We start from the raw sequence: 9398 nt of genomic DNA, 5'->3' as shown, positions 1-9398 counted from the left end.
GGTCCTTGGGGTCTCTTCCAGGGGGGGTTGGGACTGGAGGGTCCTTGGGGTCCCTTCCAGCCCTGACTACTCTCTGATCCACTGTGAGCTGTCCCAGCCCAGGGCAGGGGGTTGGGGCTGGATGCATTCTTGAGCTCCCTCCCAGCCCTGACACTTCTGTGATGCTTGGAACCTCTGATCCAGGGGGAGGTGTCCTGCCCACGGCAGGGGGGCTCAGAGCTGGAGGATCCAAAGGTTCCAACCCCTGCTGTGACTCTGATCTGCTGGGGAGCAGCATCCCAGGGCAGGGAGGTTGGACCTCCAAGGTCCCTTCCCAGCACAGGGACAAGGTTCCCCTCTCCCCCTCCTTCTCTCCTGTCCCTTCCCCAAGCCAGGGACTCCCTCCCTGCCCTGCCCCCAGCTCCATCCCTGCCTCTGCCCATGCTGGGTGCAGCTCCCTCCCCCTTGCCCCCTGCTCTGCTTCTCTGGCTCAGGGCTGCTCCCCACCCCCACTCCTCCCCACGGGGGCTCCAGGGAAGGTCGGGGGGGTGGGGGGGGGACACCAGGGGAGGGGAGGGGGAGAGAGGCCACCTTGGAGAAGCACAGAAGGTGCTGCAAGGTCAGGAAGGGATCAGCCCCTGGGACTGGGCACTGGGGAGGGCACAGCTGGCAGCCTGGGGCAGGGTTGGGCTCCTCAGGGCCAGAAGGAGATCGAGGGGGTGGGGAGGGGGCAGGGAAGGGGCTGGGGAAGGAGCTGGTGGGGGTGGGGGAGGAGGAGGCTGGGGGGAGACCTCCTGGCTGCCTGCAGCTCCCTGGGAGGAGGCTGGAGCCAGGCTGGGGGTTGGGCTCTGGGGCCAAGGGCCAGGAGCAGAGCAGAGGAGCTCAGGGCTGCCCCAGGGGAGGTTCAGCTTGGACCTGGGGAACAATTTCTGCCCCTGGGGGCTTGGCCCAGGCCTGGCCCAGGGGCAGTGGTGGAGTCCCCAGCCCTGGAGGGGTCTCCTGGAGCTGTGGTGCTGAGGGCCCTGGGGGGGTGCTGGGGCAGTGCTGCCTTGGCCCCGCTGCCCTCCAGGCTCCTTCCCAGCCCTGGCTCCGTTCCCGGGGAGGGCTGCAGCTGCCTCGGTGCCTTCTGCACGCCCTGGGTCCCCGCAGGCTGCAGCCCGGCCCGGGGCCAATGGCTCTCGGGGGGGGGCCGGGAGCGGCCTCGGGGGGGGAGCCCTGCAGGCGCCCTGCGGAGCCGCTGCGCGACAGCAGCCGCCGGCGCTTTACGGCAGCTGCGCTTCGCGGCCGCGCGTCCCAGCAGCGGCGCTTTACGGCAGCGGCGTCCCAGCAGCGGCGCCTTACGGCAGCGCGTCCCAGCAGTGGCGCTATGCAGCAGCGGCGCTTTACGACAGTTGCGCCACGCGGCAGCGGCGCTTTACGGCCGCGCGTCCCTGCGGCGGAGGGCGATGAGCTTCTACGAGGCCTTCCGAGGCTTCTTCGGCTTCCCGGGGCGCGGCAGGTACCGGCGCGACCCCTCCCCTCCCGGCCGCCCCTCACCCCCCTCCCGGCCGCCCCCTGCGCTGCGCAGGGCCCCGCCCCGGAGCCCCCCCCCCCCCCCCGGGCCCGGTGACCCCGGCCCCGGTGCCCTTCTGCGCGGAGGTGGTCACGGCCGGGGCCGAGCCGCAGAGGGCGAGGAGCTGCGGGAGGGGGGCAGGGCCGGGGCGCAGCCCCCGCTGCCAGGCAGCCCCCGGTGCCAGGCAGCCCTCTGCCCCCAGGCTGCTGCCAGCCCCGGTGCCAGGCAGCCCTCTGCCCCCCAGGCTGCTGCCAGCCCCCGGTGCCAACCTCCCTCTGCCCCCCAGGCTGCTGCCAGCCCCCGGTGCCAACCTCCCCTCTGCCCCCCAGGCTGCTGCCAGCCCCGGTGCCAACCTCCCCTCTGCCCCCCAGGGCTGCTGCCAGCTCCGGTGCCAACCTCCCCCCTGCCCCCCAGGGCTGCCCCACACTCGGGGTCTGTCCCTGCCCCTCCCTGCCCGCGGTCCTGCCCCTTCCCGCCCCCCCCCCGCTCCCGCCCCGGGGGGGGTCAGCACCGCTCTCGCCCCCAGCCCCCGGGGACCCTCTGTTCGGCTCCCGGCTGTGGGACGAGGAGGACGAAGAGGATGAGGATGGCCCCGGCCCGGCGCAGCCTCCCCAGGACTTCGCTTTCGCTTTCGGCTCCGTTCCCGGCGGCGCCTTCCAGGAGCTCTTCCGGGACGTGGGCGAACTCCTGGGGGTCTTCGGAGGGGGCTTGGGCCGCAGCTCCGCAGCCTTTCGGTAGGGAGGGGGAAGGAGGCTGCCCGCGGCGGGGGCTCGGCGGGGCTCGGGGGGCGGAACGGAGCCCCCGCGGGCGGCCGGGACCGGCACCGGCCCCACCGGCCCCGCACCGGACCGGCCCCGGACCGGCCCCGACCTGCGTCCTCCCCGCCCCGCAGAGCCTTCCCTGCCCGGCTCCGGGGCCGGCAGCGCCGGGCGGCCGCTGCGGGACTCCATGCTGAAGCTGCCGGACGGCCCCGGCCCGGCCCCGGCGCCGGCCCGGCCCTGGAGCCCCTTCCCGGGGGTGAGTGAGAGCTGTGCCCCCCGAGGCTGCTGCCAGGCCGCGGTGCCAGGCAGCCCTGTGCCAACCTCCCTGTGCCAACCCCCCCTCTGCCCCCCGAGGCTGCTGCCAGCCGCGGTGCCAACCTCCCCTGTGCCAACCACCCCTGTGCCAACCATCCCTCTGCCCCCAAGGCTCCATCCCACCCCCTGTGCCAACCACCCCTCTGCCCCCCGAGGCTGCTGCCACCCCCTGTGCCAACCACTCCTCTGCCCCCCTGGGAGCTGCCATGGCAGTGCCAGGCTGTGCCCACCCCTCAGCCAAGGCTCTCTGCCCCCAAGGCTCCATCCCATCCCCTGTGCCAACCTCCTCTCTGCCTCCTAAGGCTGCTGCCAGCCCCTGTGCCAACCACCTCTGTGCCAACCTCCCCTCTGCCCCCCAAAGCTCCATCCCACCCTGGTGCCAACCTCCCCTCTGCCCCCCCTGGAAGCTGCCATGGCAGTGCCAGGCTGTGCCCACCCCTCAGCCACCTTTGCCTTGCAGCTGGAAGGTCCTGGCCTGGCTGCCCCTGGCCCCAAGGAGGATGGAGGTTGGTGCCAGGGGCGGGGCCGGGGGAGGGGCACGGGGGGCAGGTGCCAACCCTGCTGGCACTGAGCCTCCTCCTGCCCACAGACCTGGACTGCCAGGTGTCCAGGGGGGGCCTGGGCACCATCCTGCGGCCTGAGGAGCCCAGGGGCAGCTGCTACTGCCGGAGCGTCGCCGTCACCCAGGTGACGCTGCCCGACGGGGGTGAGTGCCAGGGGTGCCTGCTGCCAGGGGTGCCTGCTGCCAGGGGTGCCCACTGCCAGGGGTGCCCACTGCCAGGGGCTGCCCACTGCCAGGGGGGTGACCACTGCCAGGGGGGTGACCACTGCCAGGGGTGCCCACTGCCGGGGGGGTGAGGGCCTGGGCTGCTCAGGGCCAGGCCTCTGATGCCCATGGCTGTGCCCAGTGCCAGGGGGGTGATGCCTGTGGCTGTGCCCAGTGCCAGGGGGTGATGCCCATGGGTGCAGCTGATGCCAGGGCTGTGCTGCCCATGGCTGTGCCCAGGGCCAGGGGCTGTGCTGCCCATGGGTGCAGCTGATGCCAGGGCTGTGCTGCCCATGGCTGTGCCCAGTGCCAGGGCTGTGCTGCCCATGGGTGCAGCCGGTGCCATGGCCCTGGGTGCCCTGGCTGTGGGTGCCCAGGGGCTGGCAGGGCTGAGGGCTGGGGGCTGTGTGCCAGGCGGTGGAGGAGCGCAGGACGGTGCAGGACAGCCTTGGGCACAGGGAGACGACGGTGAGGCGGCACAGCGGGCACCAGGCCCCTGGCACCACCCCCAGCCAGGATGGGCACTGCCCCCAGGAGCTGCTCAGCGAGGATCACCGTGAGTGTGGCACCCAGGGGGCGGTGGGGCACCGGGCTGGGACCCCCCTGAGCCAGCCCTGGGAGTGTGGCACCCAGGGGGCAGGGGGCACCAGGCTGGGCCCCCCCGAGCCAGCTGTGTGCCCTCTGCCCCAGGGGAGCTGGCACAGTTCGTGGGCACCTGGCCAGGGCAGGAGCAGCTCCAGGCCCCCAGCCTCAGCCTCCCTCCCTCTGCCCTGGGCACCTTCCTCCGCCGCTGGCTCTCCAGCTGGTAGCTGTGCCAACCCCCCCCGGGTGAGTGCTGTGGGCAGGGGGTGCCCCCAGTGCCAGGGGCAGGGCTCCTGGGCTGCAGCTGGGGGCTGCCAGCTCCGTGCCAGGCGGGCAGGGGGCAGCTGCCCCCTCCTCTGACTTCTCTTTTCTCTTGCAGGTGGTTTGGATCCTGCTGGCAGCTGGCACCGGGCCGGGGGCTGCCCAGCCAGGGGGTCCCTGTGCCACCCCTTGGGGGTGTCCCTGTGCCACCCCTTGGGGGGGTCCCTGTGCCACCCCTTGGGGGGTCCCTGTGCCACCCTGTACAGAGCAATAAAGTTTCTTTCTCTAGCAGTGCCCTGCTCAGCTCCTGCCCTCTGCCCACCCCCCAGGGCTGCCTGGCACTGCCCACCCCAGCCCCGTGCCAGCTGCCCCCCCCCCCCTTCCCCTGCCTCCCTCCTCCCCTGTGCCCACCCTGGCAGCCATGCCAAGGCTTTCCCCTGAGCCCTGCCCTAAGCTGTGCCCAGGGCAAGGAGCTTGGACGCCTGAGTGCCAACTCAGCTGTGCCAGGCCTGGGCACCCCCGGGGGCTGTCACGAGGCCGCCCTGGCCCCTGCCCTGTGTGGGACTCTGCTCTGTGCCAGGCTCTGCCCCTGGCAGGTTTAAAGTCTGAGCTTTTATCACCTCCCCGGGGCCCAGGGCTCATAAAGGCAGGAGGGAGACGCTGGCACCACCACTGGCACCGCAGCTGGCACCACCACTGGCACCCCTGGCACCACCCCTGGCACCATGAGCATCTGGCAGAGGGCTCAGGCTCTGCTCCGCAACCGCAACCAGCTGGCACGAGAGTGCCTGGGGGAGCTGCTGGGCACCTTCCTGCTCGTTGTGAGCCTGGCATGGGGCTGGGGGGGGCAAGGCCCTGGCACCAGGAGCCCTGGCTGTGAGCCTGGCATGGGGCTGGGGGGGGGCAAGGCCCTGGCACCAGGAGCCCTGGCTGTGAGCCTGGCATGGGGCTGGGGGGGGGCAAGGCCCTGGCACCAGGAGCCCTGGTTGTGAGCCTGGCATGGGGCTAGGGTGGGCAAGGCCTTGGCACCAGGAGCCCTGAGGCTTCCCTGCCTGTTGCCAGCTGGGAGCCTGGGGGGGGGTTGAGGCTGTGCCATGCTTGGCTTGGCACCACCTTGCCTCCTGATGCCATCCTGCCATGGGGTGGGCTCTGCAGCAGCAAGAGGGTGGGCAGTGCCCAGGGGTGCTGCCACAGGGGCACTGCCACCTGGGCACAGCTGTGCCAACCTCAGCCCTTCCCTCTGGCACCCCCCCGGGCCCTGGCACGCAGCTGATTACTTAATTGCTGCTAATTAGGCTCCTGGGCAACCTCAGCAGCAGCTCAGGGGCACAGCCCTGGGCACAGCCGTGGGCATGGCATGGGCACAGGCTGCCCAGCTGCCCCTGAGCGCTGGGGCAGCCCTTGGGGGGCAGAGGGGTGGTTGGCACCGGGGCTGGAAGGAGCCTTGGGGGCAGCCCTCAGTGGGCAGAGGGGGTGGTTGGCACTGGGGCTGGAAGGAGCCTCAGGGGGCAGAGGGCTGCCTGGCACCAGAGCTGTGACAGCCTGGGGGGGCAGAGGGCTGCCTGGCACCAGGGCTGTGACAGCCAGGCGGGCAGGGGGCTGCCTGGCACCGGGGGCTGCCTGGCACCAGGGGCTGTGACAGCCTAGGGGGGCAGGGGGGCTGCCTGGCACCGGGGGCTGCCTGGCACCGGGGGCTGTGACAGCCTAGGGGGGCAGGGGGCTGCCTGGCACCGGGGGCTGCCTGGCACCGGGGGCTGTGACAGCCGGGGGGTCAGAGGGCTGCCTGGCACCGGGGGCTGCCTGGCACCGGGGGCTGTGACAGCCGGGGGGGCAGAGGGCTGCCTGGCACCGGGGGCTGCCTGGCACCAGGGCCTCTGACCCGGCCGTGCCCACCTCCCGCAGCTGATCACCCTGGGCGGCTCGGCCCAGATGGTGACCACCTCGGAGCAGAAGGGCAACCTCCTCACCAGCTACCTGGCAGGAGCCCTGGCAGTCATGGTTGGCATCTACACCGCGGGGGGAGTCTCCGGTGAGCCTGAGGAGGGGGCGAGGAGGAGGAGGAGGAGGATGGTTGGGGGGATTGGGGTCGGTCCCAGCTCCTGCTCTCTCCCCGTTCTCGGGGGGACCCCCCCAAGCGCTGTGCCCACCTCGTGCCCGGCAGGTGCCCACATGAACCCTGCCTTCTCGCTCGCCATGTGCCTGCTGGGGCAGCTGCCCTGCTGGAAGCTGCCAATCTTCGCTGCCCTCCAGCTCGCTGCTGCCTTCCTCGCCGCCGCCGCTGCCTATGCTCTCTACTATGGTAGGGGGCGGGGGGGGGTCTGGGGGGGCTCCATTGGCATCGCGGGGGGCAGGGGAGGGGTCTGGGGGGGGGGCTCCATTGGCATCGTGGGGGGCAGAGGAGGGGTCTGGGGGGGGGGCTCCATTGGCATCGCGGGGGTCAGGGATCCGAGGCTGCAGGGAGCCAGCTCCGCGATCCCTGGGTCGGATCGGGCAAGGTTGGCAGCGCTGGGGGTGGGCAGGGGGCTGGGGGGGTTGGAGGGGGCTGGGGGCTCAGAGAAGCAGAGCTGGAGGGGCAGCATCTGGGGGGTGCAGGGCTGGAAGGGTCTGGGGGTGCAGGGTCTGGGGGGGTCAGGGTCTGGGGGTGCAGGGCTGGAAGGGTCTGGGGGTGCAGGGTCTGGGGGTGCAGGGTCTGGGGGTGCAGGGCTGGAGGGGTCTGGGGGTGCAGGGTCTGGGGGTGCAGGGTCTGGGGGTGCAGGGCTGGAGGGGTCTGGGGGTGCAGGGTCGGGGGGTGCAGGGTCTGGGGGTGCAGGGCTGGAGGGGTCTGGGGGTGCAGGGTCGGGGGGTGCAGGGTCTGGGGGTGCAGGGTCGGGGGGTGCAGGGGGGACCCAAGACCACCGCCTGGGGGAGGGTCTGCGGTGCCCCCGGGGGGGGTTTCAGGGCTCGGGGGCAGCAGGGCTGCGGGGGGGGGGGGGGGGGGGGGGGCGCTGGCGTGGGCAGTGCCAGGGTGGTGCCAGGGCCTTGGGCTCTGCCTCTGCCCCGCAGATGCCATCTGGAGCTATGCCAACGGCACCCTCCTGGCCTCGGGCCCGCGGGAGACAGCTTCCATCTTTGCCACCTACCCTGCCCCCTACCTCTCCCTCTCCAGCGGCTTCCTCGACCAGGTGGGTGCCAGGCAGGTGCCAGGCAGGTGCCAGGCGGGCTCCACCCACCCCACCCCCAGCACTTCCTGCTCTCCCCCACCCAATCCTGTGTGCCCCCAGGTGATTGGCACAGAGCTGATCCTGGCATCCTGTGTGCCCCCAGGTGATTGGCACAGGGGTGCTGATCCTGGCATCCTGTGTGCCCCCAGGTGATTGGCACAGAGCTGATCCTGGCATCCTGTGTGCCCCCCAGGTGATTGGCACGGGGGTGCTCATCCTGGGCATCCTTGCCATCGTGGATGCCCGCAACAAGGGCGTGCCCAGGGGCCTGGAGCCGGTGGCTGTGGCCCTGCTGGTGCTTGGCATCGAGGTCTCCATGGGTGCCAACTGTGGCTGCCCCCTGAACCCCGCCCGGGACTTCGGGCCCAGGCTCTTCACCGCCGTGGCAGGATGGGGCCCAGAGGTCTTCAGGTGGGTAAGGGGCAGGGGGGCACAGGAGGGAGGGGGTGGCACGGGGCACCCCGACCCCCCCCCCCACGCTGTGCCCATCCCACTGGCACCCAGGTGGTTGGCACAGGGGTGCTGATCCTGGGCAGCACAGGATGCCCCTGGGTGGTGGGCACAGGGGTGCTGATCCTGGGCATGCTGTACTGGCCCTGGGTGGTTGGCACAGGAGGTGTTGATCCTGGGCATCCTGTGCTGCCCCTGGGTAGCTGGCACCGAGGTGCTGGTCCTGGGCAGCACAGGATGCCCCTAGGTGGTTGGCACACTGGGGCTGATCCTAGGTGGTTGGCACCAAGATGCTGATCTGAGGCAGCACAGGATGCCCCTGGGTGGTTGGCACAGGGGTGCTGATCTAGGTGGTTGGCATGGGGGTGCTGCCCCTAGGTGGTTGGCACTAAGGTGCTGATCGATGTGGTTGGCACAGGGGTGCTGATGCTGGGCAGCACAGGATGCCCCTGGGTGGTGGGCACAAGGGTGCTGATCCTGGGCATGCTGTACTGGCCCTGGGTGGTTGGCACAGGAGGTGTTGCTCCTGGGCATCCTGTGCTGCCCCTGGGTAGCTGGCACCGAGGTGCTGATCCTGGGCAGCACAGGATGCCCCTAGGTGGTTGGCACACTGTGGCTGATCCTAGGTGGCTGGCACCAAGATGCTGATCTGGGGCAGCACAGGATGCCCCTGGGTTGTTGGCACAGTGGGGCCAATCCTAGGTGGTTGGCACAGGGGGGCTGATGCTGGGCACCCTGTGCTGCCCCCGGGCGGTTGGCACAGGGTGCTGATCGATGTGGTTGGCACAGGGGGCTGACGCTGGGCACCCCTCCTGCAGCAGGGGCGGGGGCTGGTGGTGGGTACCGCTGGTGGCACCCCTGGTGGGCGCCGCCCTGGGCACCGCCCTGTACCAGCTCTGCGTCGCCATCCACTTCCCGCCGGAGGAGCCCGAGGCTGGCAGCTGCCCGGCGCTGCCCGGTGCCATCCCCCTGGGCGCCAAGGTGCCAGCCGGGCAGGAGGGCGCCAGGGAGATGCCAGCCCAGAAGACCTGATGCCAGGGGGGGGCTCTGTGCCCCCCGCAATAAACAATAGACCTGGGGGGGGGCTGTGTCTCGACCCTCCCTGGGCACCCCCTGGGCACTCCCTGGGCACTCCCTGGGCACCTCCCTGGGCACCCCCTGGGCACCCTGCTGGGCACCCCCATGGCACCTCCCCCGGGCACCCCCCGGGCACCCCCTGGGCACCTCCCTGGGCACTCCCTGGGCACTCCCCTGGGCACCTCCCTGGGCACCTCCCCTGGGCACCTCCCCTGGGCACCCCCTGGGCACCTCCCTGGGTACTCCCCTGGGCACCCCGCTGGGCACCCTGCTGGGCACCCCCTGGGCACCTCCCTGGGCACCCCCCTGGGCACCTCCCTGGGCACCCCTTGGGCACCCCCCTGGGCACCCCCCTGGGCACCTCCCTGGGCACCTCCCTGGGCACCTCCTGGGCATCCCCTGGGCACCCCCCTGGGCACCTCCCTGGGCACCCCTTGGGCATCCCCCTGAGCACC

The 9398-nt window shown here is 71.9% G+C and overlaps 2 protein-coding genes across 4 annotated transcripts; both read left to right on the top strand.

Moving 5' to 3' along the window:
- Positions 1-1128: 1128 nt before the first annotated feature.
- HAX1 (HCLS1 associated protein X-1) lies at positions 1129-4504 on the top strand (the record flags this gene model as incomplete). The annotated part of the gene is made up of 8 exons (XM_068171254.1): positions 1129-1477; positions 2102-2265; positions 2424-2548; positions 3068-3113; positions 3197-3313; positions 3789-3929; positions 4064-4201; positions 4335-4504. Coding segments are annotated over 7 exons (1061 nt in total), but the record flags the coding sequence as incomplete, so codon positions are not given.
- Positions 4505-4707: 203 nt separating this feature from the next.
- LOC137461557 (aquaporin-10-like) lies at positions 4708-8944 on the top strand. Of its 3 annotated transcripts, none has more exons than XM_068171250.1 (6): positions 4708-5037; positions 6119-6245; positions 6378-6515; positions 7259-7377; positions 7610-7827; positions 8656-8944. In XM_068171250.1, the coding sequence occupies exons 1-6, from the start codon at positions 4942-4944 to the stop codon at positions 8936-8938; spliced, it is 981 nt and encodes a 326-aa protein (XP_068027351.1). In that variant the 5' UTR covers positions 4708-4941; the 3' UTR covers positions 8939-8944. The 3 variants fall into 3 exon arrangements, with proteins under 3 accessions (XP_068027351.1, XP_068027353.1, XP_068027352.1); XM_068171252.1 differs by having other exon boundaries at positions 4710-5037; positions 8688-8944; XM_068171251.1 differs by having other exon boundaries at positions 4715-5037; positions 8685-8944.
- Positions 8945-9398: the final 454 nt, after the last annotated feature.

The sequence above is a fragment of the Melanerpes formicivorus genome, unplaced genomic scaffold (genome assembly GCF_026170545.1).
Source record: "Melanerpes formicivorus ecotype bairdi unplaced genomic scaffold, bMelFor1.0.p_v2 SCAF_2554, whole genome shotgun sequence".
Taxonomy (NCBI): Eukaryota; Metazoa; Chordata; class Aves; order Piciformes; family Picidae; genus Melanerpes; species Melanerpes formicivorus.
Note: the sequence above shows the minus strand (reverse complement) of the source record. Positions and strands in the feature narration are given on the sequence as shown.

Excerpts from the sequence above, each read along its gene's own strand:
- LOC137461557 (XM_068171250.1), top strand. The coding sequence starts at position 4,942 with ATGAGCATCTGGCAGAGGGCTCAGGCTCTGCTCCGCAACCGCAACCAG. Across the intron at positions 6,516-7,258 it reads TGCCTATGCTCTCTACTATG|ATGCCATCTGGAGCTATGCC; the intron begins GTAGGGGGCGGG and ends TCTGCCCCGCAG. Across the intron at positions 7,378-7,609 it reads CCAGCGGCTTCCTCGACCAG|GTGATTGGCACGGGGGTGCT; the intron begins GTGGGTGCCAGG and ends TGTGCCCCCCAG.